General features: G+C 30.5%; 2 protein-coding genes across 3 annotated transcripts in view; one reads left to right on the top strand and one right to left on the bottom strand.

Moving 5' to 3' along the window:
• Nucleotides 1-3,477: 3,477 nt before the first annotated feature.
• LOC139528350 (TLC domain-containing protein 3A-like) lies at nt 3,478-12,756 on the bottom strand. The gene is made up of 5 exons (XM_071324296.1): nt 12,600-12,756; nt 10,005-10,091; nt 7,876-8,080; nt 7,099-7,194; nt 3,478-4,702 (listed from the first exon to the last, which is right to left on the bottom strand). Exons 1-5 carry the CDS (start codon nt 12,728-12,730, stop codon nt 4,415-4,417), a joined length of 807 nt encoding a protein of 268 aa, XP_071180397.1. The 5' UTR covers nt 12,731-12,756; the 3' UTR covers nt 3,478-4,414.
• Nucleotides 12,757-12,791: 35 nt separating this feature from the next.
• Nucleotides 12,792-13,278, top strand: part of LOC139528348 (SAGA-associated factor 29-like) — a 38,355-nt gene continuing 37,868 nt past the window's right edge. Inside the window, exon 1 of one of the 2 annotated variants that reach the window (XM_071324293.1) lies at nt 12,792-12,934. The gene's annotated coding sequence lies outside the window, so the exon portion shown is untranslated. The remainder of the gene's footprint in view (nt 12,935-13,278) is intronic. The other variant, XM_071324294.1, reaches the window with a different exon arrangement.

Genomic DNA, 13,278 nt, shown 5'->3' with positions numbered 1-13,278 from the left:
TGTTGCAGAAAGCTTGACATAGGGATAATAGTAGTGATCTTACAGTGGCTTTAACCAACTTCTTAAAAGCTTTATTTTTTAGAAGGGGGAAACCTGGATGCTTCATTATTTGTATATAGATGCCTTATGTTACAAAGCTGTACATGTTAAAGTTTACCTGGCATGGATCATCTAACCTTGACCTCATTTTCATGGTTCATTGGTCAATGTTTAGTTTTCTTGGTTAAGTCTGTTTATCAGAAACTATAAGCAACTATATTTAGAGTATTGATGTGTTTAATAAAAAATTGAAGTACCAAATCTCACCATTGAAAGGATTTTTTTTTAAATTGGTGTGTTTATGACATGATATTGGAACAAGTGTGAAAATTACTGGACTGATGAAAGCCTCTGATAATAAAAATGTTATTAGTTCACTACTAATGAAGTCAAAGGGGATTTATGTTTGCACTACATCTGTCTCTATCTGTCAGTCCAGCAAATCAGTTTTCCAAACTTTTTTATGCCCCATTTATGGTCATTATGTTTTCGGATTTGTGGTTCCCTCTGTTCGTCCGTTCGTCAGTCCATCCTTTCATCCAACTGTCCCGCTTCAGGTCAAAGTTTTTGGTCAAGGTAGTTTTTGATGAAGTTTGAAGTCCAATCAAGTTGAAAGTTAGTACACATGTTCCCTATGATATGATCTTTCTAATTTAAATGCCAAATTTAGAGATTTCCCCCCATTTTCACGGTCCACTGAATATAGAAAATGATAGTGCGAATGGGGCATCCGTGTACTGGGGACACATTCTTGATTCTTCATGCTTCAAGATATTTATTTGATTTTTGGTATATTTTTATAAATTGTGCCTTGGATGGAGAGTTGTCTCATTGGCACTCAAATCACATCTTCTTATATCTGTCATCATCTCCTTTCTTTAATTTTATCATTGTTTTGTACTCCACCATACTTAAGCAAAATGTGTGCAATATTTTTACAGAAGGTGTCAAGCTAAAAAAATTCCTGTAAGATAATTAAACAGTAGAAAAACATTGCAACAATTTTTCTTCTTGAAAAATAAGAAACTAGATATTATCATGAAATTTTATTAAAATCATTATAAAAAATATAAAAATTTGAATATGCAAAACAACAGGAAAAATGAACAATTGCACAATTAGAGATTTGAGCAACAAAATACAATAAAAATAAATTAAAATTTATCAAAATAACAATAACTATCAATTATCTAAATATATGAACACTATCACATTATTGGTGGATTCATAGTATTAAAGTCTACAAATAACAGTTAAACTTTGTTGAAATTTATTGCAAGTGAACTTTGTGTAGAAATTTTTAGAATCATAATTTTCATTTTTTTCTGAAAAAAATAAATCATTTGTATGCTGTGTTACGCTGAACTTTTAATTCTATTTTTGAATTATTATACTTTCCTCTGAAAAATCTAAACCAAATTTTAAATTGATGATAAGGTAGTGGAAGTTAAGTTACAGTTGAATTTTATTGTTCACTAAATTTTGTTTGATTTTGCATTTTTCATGAAAAGGTGTCGGAAAAAAATATAAGCTTTTATTTTTTGAAAAAGAGTTCATAGATATGGAATAATTGTTATTTTTACTATAACAGATGCAAGAGTTTTACATTTAAGAGGCAAATTCAAAACTGTAAATGGAAATTCTTTATCTTTCAAATATTGGAATTCTTTTAAATTTCTATAAAAATGAACACAAAACAAAAATAGATAAAAATGTCAATAAAATCTCGTTATGAGGACAACATTTTAGATCACTTCAGCTGAACATTTGACAAATCTCCAGTTGTGACTAGACAGCACAATCACAGGTCTGTATCAGATCATTTAACCATTAATTCATTGGACAAATTCAGATGTTAAAGTATTAAATATTTACAGAACATGCTTTTTGCCAAAATATAATAAAATTTATGGGTCATAAGACTTTTTTTCATGCTTCAGGTTGTGTAAATTGTCAGATTTTGTATAGATTAGTCATGGAAAATCCAACTTTGTGGGATAAAAAGAAAACTTTACCATTAAATGTTAAGAAAAAATATGAGAAGATGACTCGTAATACATGCTTTCAGATAAGAAAAAGAAAAAATGGGGTCACTGGACAAGTTTTCTGGTTAGTTACTTATTACAATGGATAAATTCACAACTTTCTATTACATGTATAATAATTACGTTATCTGAGTTATCTCCCCTCTTGTTGCAAAGTTGAAAAAAAATAATCAAACAAAAATACAGTTGTAAATATGATAAAACACATAATTTTCTATATTAAGGAGGCTCGAGGGTATAAAAATTTCAGGAAAAAATCAAACATTTGTTTTTCATTACAAATTTTATTTATTTCCTTTTGTAGTTGTTACTTTATCATATGGTACAAAAATCATTCAAAACAATCAATTCGTGTTGGCCCCAGATGACTTTCAAAATGTATACATCATTGAAAAAGTTCCAAATTATCTCCCTTTGGTGGAAAAATGCCATTTTTTGGCTCTAAAATTGAAATATCTTTTTCAAATCATCGGTGATCTATCTTTTTTAATATAATTTCCATATAAGCTGTACTTAAACTAAATTATTGTAAAATTTTAGCGATTTCTGTAATAAATTTCTTTATTTTATGTCGATATTACCTTTATTTCTCCTATTACTTGAACAGAAAAAAACCACCTTTACCAAAATGTATGCTTCTTTCGAAGGCAGATTGTGAGCGCAAATGAACGGTGACCCCACTTTTTTATTTTATTTTTCTATTAACTATAAGATAAAGTTCATTTATAGAAAAAGATAGAGAAATCCTATATAAATGATTTAGACCCGCGAACCCCCTTAACATGATTAGTCTTACACATTACAGTGACTTGACTGTTAGTGTTGCTCTCCACCAATTGCAACTCATTCAAAATTTTGACCAAATTGCAATTTGTTTTATTAAACCAAATTGTTCAACTGGTCAGAATATTAAACAAATTGTTCAGTCAAAATGTGAAAGTGCAAGGTGATAAAATAAAACATACTTACAATCCTATAAGACTTTAACTCCACTTTAATGATGTTGTGACAAAATGAGTTTATCAGTTTGTATAGTTATATTATAGTCATTTCCATGCTGAAGAGGAACTGTTTATTTTGAATTGCTATAAAATTGTCCGAACTAAGCTTTCATATAGTTTTTCTTTCTAAAAGTATTCTATATTTATAAGAATCAGATATCATTTTAAATAAAACATCATATATTCAGTAAAATATGTGTGAAATAACAATATGCTATTGATAAGTTTTCAGGGGAGATAACCTAAAATATTATTCTTTTGAATAAAGACTTTTTGAAAGAAAAGTTATTATCTCCCCCATGGAAACTTCCTACAAACATATATTGCAATTTTACACATATTTTACTGAATATGAAATGTTTTAATTCACATGCAATTGGTGGAGAGCAACACTAACAGTCAAGTCACTGTAATTACATACTGCTCTCAAAATTTGCACATTTTTAAAAATCTAAACCAATTGTTATCTGCTACTTCTAAATCCAGAATGAAAGAAGACACCTCAACCAAACTTACATTCATCTGAGTAGATTTTGTAAAAAAATGTATAACAAATATGGTTTAATTTGAACATATTGTATGGTTCAAAACGACAAATGGATCCGACACAAGTTTTGTAACTTAGAAACGTCTTCTTAAAAATAACAAGACATATACACATTTATAAATGAACACAACAAATATTTCATACAAATAATTTAAGCATAAAGACATGAAAACAAAAGGAAACTTGTTGAAGCAAATCAATGGATTTTAATCGATATGGTGGTATATTTTTTTTTAAACTGCGCTATTTCAAATCGCATAGTACTATTTGAAAATACTGGCCATATTGTTAGTACACTGTGTAATTATTGGACATTAAATTCTCAATAAGAAAACAAGTAAAAAGGTAAATTTTGAATCACAAATGGGCATCATGTTTTATCATACATTGGAATGTAGAATGATCAGTTTTCACAATGTTATTTCCTCTCAATTGTCCTTTATATAGACTTTAAAGGATAATGCCGACAAATTAATAAATAAAATTATCGCTATTTTGTGCATTTTTCCTTAAGCTTTGATCTTTTTTTGTAATAATTTTCATATCATGCTACTCGCTTTAGATGGAAAATTGTCGCTAGAAACTAAGGAGGCACTTGGCGTTGCTAATGAAATTGACAATGTCGTCATCGGTAAAATAGCGATAAAACAGATTATCATTGTTCATCTCAACTCCACTTGAATTTCTCGCTTTCTCTGTACCAGCTCAAGCAAGAAAACCAATCTTGTTGAGATGATTACTGATAATCTATAAATAATTCATAACAAACAATAGCCCAAGATTTATTCTGTCGAAGACTTTTTTGATATTCTTGTGATATACATCTTGTAAAATACTCGGACAGCTCCTTTAACCATAATAGCTAACCAATACACTTGTAATACTAGAATTATAAGACAGCCTACATTACACTTTATAGGTATGTTCCAAGGGACCTCCCAGAATGATATATTGGCATGTATACTATACTTCCAGTAGAGATATGGAAACACTGTTACTCTGGTAACGGCGAATGTAACTATCATTAATAATCCTGATATCACATACAATGTTGTATCTTTCATGTTCAGCTGGAAATAAATATAACCAATTTAATTAAAATTTCTATCTGTAAATGTAAATTGCAGCCAAGTCCATCCATCAGTAAAAAAACGAAAAATGAAAAAAATATATATTTTGAATTATTTTGCTTATTTTCTCTTTGTGAATGTTATTCAGTTTCTGGTAAGAATTGTCTTGTAAACAATCATACTACAGCCTATTATATTTATACTGTATGAAGAACGGGAAACTTTATTTTCTTCACTTGTTTTTTATTTCAGGTAGTCATGTGTACATCATCCCCATGTTTATTTTTTTGGTTTTAAAAAAGAATGCAGACGCTAAAATGTCTCGCCTTACTAATCATTGATAGTGATGTTGATAGTCCTAAATATAAAGCTTTACAACAACTATCACATAAACTTAACATGATCCCCAAAAAAATGAGGTCAAGATCATATAAACTGAACAAGAAATAAATGTACACCTTACAATCATTCAATGCAATAAATATAGTTGACCTATTGCTTATAATTTCTAAGAAACAGACTTAACCAAGAAAACTAAATAATGACCAATGAACCATGAAAATTAGGTCAAAGTCAAAGAACCATGCAAGGCAGACATATACAGCTTACAATCATTCCATACATGTATAACAAATATAGGTGACCTTTTATTGACCTATTGCTTTTAGTTTAAGAAAAAACAGACAAACCACAAAAACACTGAGCAATGAACCTTGAAAATGAGGTCAAGGTCAAATAAAAGGTGTGAGACTGACGTGTACATAAAAAATATTTCCATCCACCAAATATAGTTGATCTCTTGCATAAAGCATCAGAAAAAAAAGACCAAACTCAAAAACTTAACTTTGACCACTAAACCATGAAAATGAGGTCAAGGTCAGATGACTCCTGCCCACTAGACTAGTACACCTTACAATCATTCCATACATCAAATATAGTAGACCTTTTACATACAGTACACAAAAAAGCTTTAATTCGACCCCTGCCACTGAACCTTGAAAATGAGGTCAATGACAGATGACACCTGCCATTTGGACATGTACACCTTACAGTCCTTCTATACACCGAATATACTAGACCTATTGCTTATAGTATCTGAGATATGGACTTGACCACCAAAACTTAACCTTGTTCACTGATCCATGAAATGAGATAGAGGTCAAAAGAAAAGTGTCTGAGGGGCATGAGGACCTTCCTCATAATAAGAGAGAAATTAACAATACAAAAGTGCTTAACTTTTTTTTTCAAGTAGTCACAGAACCATTAAAATGAGGTCAAGGACTATGGACATGTGATAGACGGAAACTTCATACCATAACGCACCTATACAAAGTATGAAGGCATCTAAATCTTCCACCTTCTAAAATACAATGCTTTTAAGAATTTAGCTAATGCTGCCGCCGCCATATAACTATCCCTATTTCGAGCTTTCTGCAACAAAAGTCGCAGGCTTAACAAAAAACAAACAGAACTGACTCACCTCTTCCTGTTTGAATTCTAGTAAAACAATAACCCCTTTTGAAAATATTTTCAAGGACAGAGTTTACCTGGGTTCACCTAGTACAGATTTATTTCAAAATGGTCCCTATGATAGTTTTACTCATAAAGCTAAAGACAATATGGAGCAGTGAACAATGCAATATTATTTCTAACATGTTTCATTCCCACTAACAAAATCAGAAAAAAAACCCCTCCTTCAAATTAAACTTTTCTATAAAATCGTTTTTATTTCTTGTAAACACCTTTTGTCTCTTTAACTTGTCAAATTCTTTATTCTTTTTACTCTAATTAATTAACAACTTATTTACAGAGACAAGATATTTAATTTATTCAAATTAAATTGCTATTGTACAAGCCAATAGATACAAATCATCATATCTAAACCTTAAACAAAAATCTATGATAGAAATCCAGGGCCCACTCACTATAGATTGTCTATTCAAAGTGCTTATATTGAAGGGTAAAGCTTGCTTTCAATTTGCAATTTTTGTGAATTTTTAATTAAATATCTAGTTGTGAATTTCCTAGGCAAGTTAAAAATTTTAATTGGAGTTATCTTTCTTCATTCATGATTCTACATTTGTAGTTGAACACATTCATGCATCATGCATTACTTATGTAGTTTTTATATAATAAAGTTAAACTGTTTTCTTGACAATGTAAAAATTCAAATTTATACATATCATATAGGAACTTAAATATCTAAGTATAACAATTCATAAATAAAATTGCATGACATTGATTGGTAAGATGTTAAAAATGATCACTTCACTGCTAAATTTTGTTGGAACTACCAAAAAATAGTGACCAACCCTGGAAAAATTAGATCTGAAGTTAGTACAAAAAAGGTTTTCATGGTATTTCATGCAATCTTCACCCAAAAATGAAAACTTTACCTCTGCAAGTGCTCCTCTGAATACTATAAATGGAATGGCTAACTCTATCTGATAAAATACACCAACAAAAAAATCTCCATACCCTTTTCTCAAAAGCTGAAATTGATAATTACATATTTAAGGTGTACTATTATGTGATATTGTATAAAAATTCAGAAATAATTCATGTCCAAACCAAAGCTCTTCTTGATTTTGTTTCTTATGTCATGTATGTAGTAAACTTTAAGTCATGTGTTTCAATAATGATAATTGCTATGTGCACTTAAAATACCAACAGTCAATTATGACAATCATCAAACTTTTAATGATCATAACTTAAACAATTTGTTTTCCTGAATTTAGGGTAAGGTCCAAATATATTGATCATACCAGAGAGAATGCAGAAGGTGAATTTCATGTTTTTTAACTTTAAATATTTTCGTATCTTTTATTTTCAATGTTAAACAGTCAATTATTCAATGACTGACCAACAATTATTGTAAATCATAAATAAAACAGGTAATTCAAAATGAAAGTTGTAATTCCTTAACCAGAATTTTCCGCATTTGGCTATAGTAAAGGTCCTTTTTGGTTTCATCAGCTCCTCAGCATTAAATTTGTATAAGGTTTAGATTTTCATTTTCCTCAAGTCATGCAAGTATTTTTTCAAGTCATTAATTGTTGAAACATGCAGGTATATTGCAAAACAGTTGGTACAATTGACGGAACATTTATTTAAATTATCCTGAAATACACACATGAATAAGATACTAAAGTAATAATTACGATTAATCATACAATTATAGCTGGATAAAAGATAATTGGTAGGACTATGTGATGTATCATCATGGCTTTGTTTCTTCTTAAGAAATGCTGAATTCCAAACAACAAAGGCTTCTTTTGAATTTCTTTATATTGGTGGTAATGAACCTCGTACATGGCTACAACATCATATACAAAGTATGGCAGGGCAAAGACAGCATAACTGTTGGTCAACCAGTGTCTAAAACAAACAAAATATTTACAGTACCAATAATGATGAACATCTGAAGATAAAATACATAAATCAGTTAATCAATTTCTGAAATAACATCAGATTAAAAGTATGTTCAGCTGACAGCATTGTAACTGTTGACCTGTCTGTATGTCTTCTGTGGGTCTTTCTTTGTGTCATTTGGCTGGTATCTAGTTTACATATAATGTGGATTGATTCATTATTATTTGTTGGATACCAATTTTAGTGGATTTAATAAGTACATGTGAGCCATAAAATTAAATGTTCAACATATAACAAATTTCCTATAGGCTTGGATGCAAACTTCGGCAAAACTACGAAAAATAAATATCCATGAATATGAAAGTTTTCCTTAATCCATGAAAATTGGTACCTTAAAAAACAAATGAATCCACAGTACTCCTTATTTTCTTCTATTGACTTTTCAACCAACCATTATTGGAAATTGTAAAAGGTACAAAGCTTAGTTACCCTACTACATAGATTTGATCCTGTTTACTGTTGATGATTTTGAGCACATATCCTACATGTTACAAAGATATCTTTTGTTTATTTGTGTTGTCTGGTGGCCGTCTTATTAGCATATCCCACATCTCTGTTTATCTCAAATTCATATGTACATGTACAGGCAAAAAACATAACATCCAGCATTACTAGACTGAAAAAGTTCTCATCACATCATTTTATCAAAATACTGCTTTTCTTTGATTTTTTTGTAGGGGGAGTACCATAAGTATGTTTCTATGTTGTGATGTTATACTATTGTTTCAGAAAAGGGAGAAGGTTGGTACCCTTAAAACGTTTAATCCCGCTGCAAATGTTTGTACCTGTCCTAAGTCATGAATCTGATGTACAGTAGTTGTCGTCATACATGTTCTCGTTTTTATATAGATTAGATTTTGGTTTACCTGTTTCAATGATTTTACACTAGAGAATAAGTAATTTTTGGGGCCCTTTATAGCTTGCTGTTCAGTGTGAGCCAGGGCTCTGCGTTGAAGGCCGTACCTTGACATATAATAATAATGGTTTACTTTTATAAATTGTTACTTGGATAGAGAGTTGTCTCATTGGCACTCACACCACATCTTCCTATATCTATGGTATAGGGCATAATAAATCATTTCGTTATAAATACCTATCTGTCATTATGTTTCCTTGGTATACCACATCTTCCTATATCTATGGTATAAGGCATAATAAATCATTTTGTTATAAATACCTATCTGTCATTATGTTTCCTTGGTATACCACATCTTCCTATATCTATGGTATAGGGCATAATAAATCATTTCGTTATAAATACCTATCTGTCATTATGTTTCCTTGGCATACCACATCTTCCTATATCTATGGTATAGGGTATAATAAATCATTTTGTTATAAATACCTATCTGTCATTATGTTTCCTTGGCATACCACATCTTCCTATATCTATGGTATAGGGCATAATAAATCATTTTGTTATAAATACCTATCTGTCATTATGTTTCCTTGGCATACCACATCTTCCTATATCTATGGTATAGGGTATAATAAATCATTTTGTTATAAATACCTATCTGTCATTATGTTTCCTTGGCATACCACATCTTCCTATATCTATGGTATAGGGCATAATAAATCATTTTGTTATAAATACCTATCTGTCATTATGTTTCCTTGGCATACCACATCTTCCTATATCTATGGTATAGGGCATAATAAATCATTTTGTTATAAATACCTATCTGTCATTATGTTTCCTTGGCATACCACATCTTCCTATATCTATGGTATAGGGTATAATAAATCATTTTGTTATAAATACCTATCTGTCATTATGTTATGGTATAGGGCATAATAAATCATTATGTTATAAATACCTATCTGTCATTATGTTATAAATACCTATCTGTCATTTTGTTATAAATACCTATCTGTCATTATGTTCCCTTGGCATGCTGTGGCTATAATATTACCAATTGTAAATGAAGCAATGGCTTGCAGACTGGACACAATTCTGTAATGAAAAAACTATCAGTTTTTGTAAATTCAGAAATTATTGCGTGCATTTATTAATTGCGATTTTGTCATTTTAGACTGATTTTATGCAATTTTAATTATTGCGATATTGAGAAAATTCCTGTTTAATTCACAATGATTCATATACAAAAATTCAAAATGTGACTTATTTCGATGATAAAAACCTGTTGCATTTTTTGCAATAATAAAAACATTGCAATAATTTCTGAAAGTTCGAGAATTGAGCAGTTTTTCTATTTGTAAAGGGGCGTAACTCAAGAATGGTGAAAGTGATATATTACCAAGTTTAAATTTTATCTGTATTTTGTGGTAATAAGCATTGTGTAGAATTTCATAACATTAATTGAGGCAAACTAAAGTTGAAGAAAAGAAATGAAAAATTCTGCAATTTTCCATTTGAAACATTGAAAAGGGCATTACTTTAGAACAATAAAAGTGACAACCCCAAATTCAAACTTGATCTGTATTTTGTGATAATAAGCATTGTGTGTACGTTTCATAACATTTAATTAGGGAAACTAAATTTTTGAGAACGGAAACGACTATTTCAGTGATTTTTCATTTGTATAGTGGCATAACTCTAGAATGGTTTAAGTAACGCCACCAAAATTCAACCTTGATATGTGTTTTGTGGAAATATGCATTGTGTATAAGTTTCATAACATTTGGTAGAGACAAACTAAAGTGAAAGAATGGAAACGCAAATTTCAACAATTTTTCCAATTGTAAAGGGGCATAACTCTAGAATGGTGAAAGTGACATCACCAAAAGTCAAATTTGATCTGTATTTTGTGGTCATAAGCATTGTGTATAAGTTTCATAGCATTTTGGTTGAGGCAAACTAAAGTTAAGGTTTATGACCCCCTTCTGTAGTTATATTTGTACAAATTTTTCAAACTTCAATTGTATCAAAACTACAGATGTAATGAATAATAGAGGTAGGCCATTTTGTACATATACCAAGGGGAAACTTGATGCAAAGCATTATTATTTATTGTTTCATTGCATTTAATAGAAAAAGAATACTTTGTGGATACTTTGTGGCAAATAAACCAAGATTTTTATAGAAAACCCACAGCCTTTAATACAGAGATTTTTGTTATAAAATTTGAAACATAGATTACTCACTTGCTTTTCTATGATGTGCTAGTGTTTATTTATTTCAAAAAATTCTAAGCAACCTGTTAATTCCAAAATACCTCGTGTGGAGTCACTAGAGTCGAGCGCACCCTAAAAGGTGTACTTGATTTGGTCCATATTTTAATTTGTTTTAACCAATAACTACATTAATAAACTCGTTTTAAGGAAATCAATGCTAGCACTGCATGCAATAATCTTATATCATCGATCATGAAATTGCTAGCAGCGGGACCGTAGCTCTTAGGTCCTTATGTTATTTTTTGACTATTTGCGGACCATCCACAAATAGTAAAAAATAACATAAGGACCTAAGAGCTACGGTTCCGCAGCTATGAAATTGCCAAATATGAGATTACAAGGATAAATGCTGTGGATTTTCTATAAAATTTCCATATGTTTAGCATTGAATCAACACAAGGGTCAGTCAGGGGTACTACTTGTACAAGTGTATTTTATTTACTTGAAGAAGTAAAAAAATATATACATATATAAGTAAATAAATAATGTTTAAATAATCTCCCCTTCATTTTCTCAAAAATTTACTTGTATAAGTAAATTTTTCTTACAATCCAACAAAAATCCTCAAGTTTTGAGATGTAAAATCATGCCTTTAATGATTTTTCCCAGGTTTGCTCAAATTTTTTAATTAAAGTTCAATGTTTCATCTCATTAGTTCAACAAAGAAACTGATTGCGCAAAGATCTTAAGTATTTGCGCAAGGCCTTCAAAAATTGCTCCTTGGGGGCTTGTAAATGAGCAGTGTTCTGAAGATAACAGACAAATGGGATTTTCATTGTCCATGAAATTGCACTGAAATGATTAGTAAAGACTTCTGCAAAGAGCAGATAATTTAAAATTCTATTAGAGCAAAGAAATCCAAAGATTTCAATAAAAGAAGATAGGATGACTTTTTTACTTCTACAAGTAAAAAAATCTGAATGTCTAAGGGACATAACTCAGCCAATTTTTTTTTTACCTATACAAGTAAATAAAATTCACTTGTATAAGTAGCGTACAAATTTACTTATATGTGTATATTTATTTTTACTTCTTCAAGTAAATAAAATACACTTGTACAAGTAGTACCCCTGACTGAGGGTACATAATCATTAAAGTACGGAGAAATCAAATCGCAAAATTTGTATAAATTATAAAAAAAAAAAATGACACTTATTTCTATAATGTGTACTCTTTGTCAAATATTTGCTGATGCCGAATTGACTTTAATTCAAATAGATGCCGATTTGAACAGATGCCGATTTATCCTGGTACCAAATTCGGATTTGATTTCGCCCCCAGTATTTCTATGCCTGTTCATACTACAGCTTGTTTCAAAGATTCTTACTTTAAACTCAGGTCACACAGGATGTCGATAGAAATTTTATGACTGAAACCTGACAATAATATACGTCTTATTAAAAGATATGTGCATGAGAACGTTGCACCCCCGGCCAGAGTTAGGCCGGCAACCTCCATCTTTAAACACTTATAAATCTGACCAATCAGCAACCCCCTTTCAATTATTGACGGAAGTAATAAAAAACGAACCAATAAATAATCATGTAACTTGGTCTGATAAACGTAAACAAAGCAAATTCACTGACAAAATATTTACTACACATGTCTACAATCATGTAGCATGAAACCAGAAAATACATGTTATTTGATACGCTCTAATAAGTATGAAAATTCTACTCGGCCATTTCACAAAAAATATGAACATACGAAAAATATTTATAACAGCTATATTTTTTTTTCAGTATGATCCACAGGGGTGTGTTACTATACACCTTATCGCTATTCCCGCTTGACCCGAGAATCTGTCCCGCTTGAACCTTTGACGTCATACAACAATCTCTTTTCCATTGTGGCGTCAGATATTTTCTTTTATGACGTCAAAATTTTACGGGAACTTGTGTGATGTCCAGTAATGGCGGACAAATAGCGATAAGGTGTATAGTCTATACACCTTATTGCTAATCCCGGCTGACCCGGCCGCTTGAACTTTTGACGTCAACAAGAAT

The sequence above is a fragment of the Mytilus edulis genome, chromosome 6 (genome assembly GCF_963676685.1).
Source record: "Mytilus edulis chromosome 6, xbMytEdul2.2, whole genome shotgun sequence".
Lineage (NCBI taxonomy): Eukaryota > Metazoa > Mollusca > Bivalvia > Mytilida > Mytilidae > Mytilus > Mytilus edulis.
The sequence above is the reverse complement of the archived record's forward strand: the minus strand, read 5'-3'. Positions and strand labels throughout refer to the sequence as shown.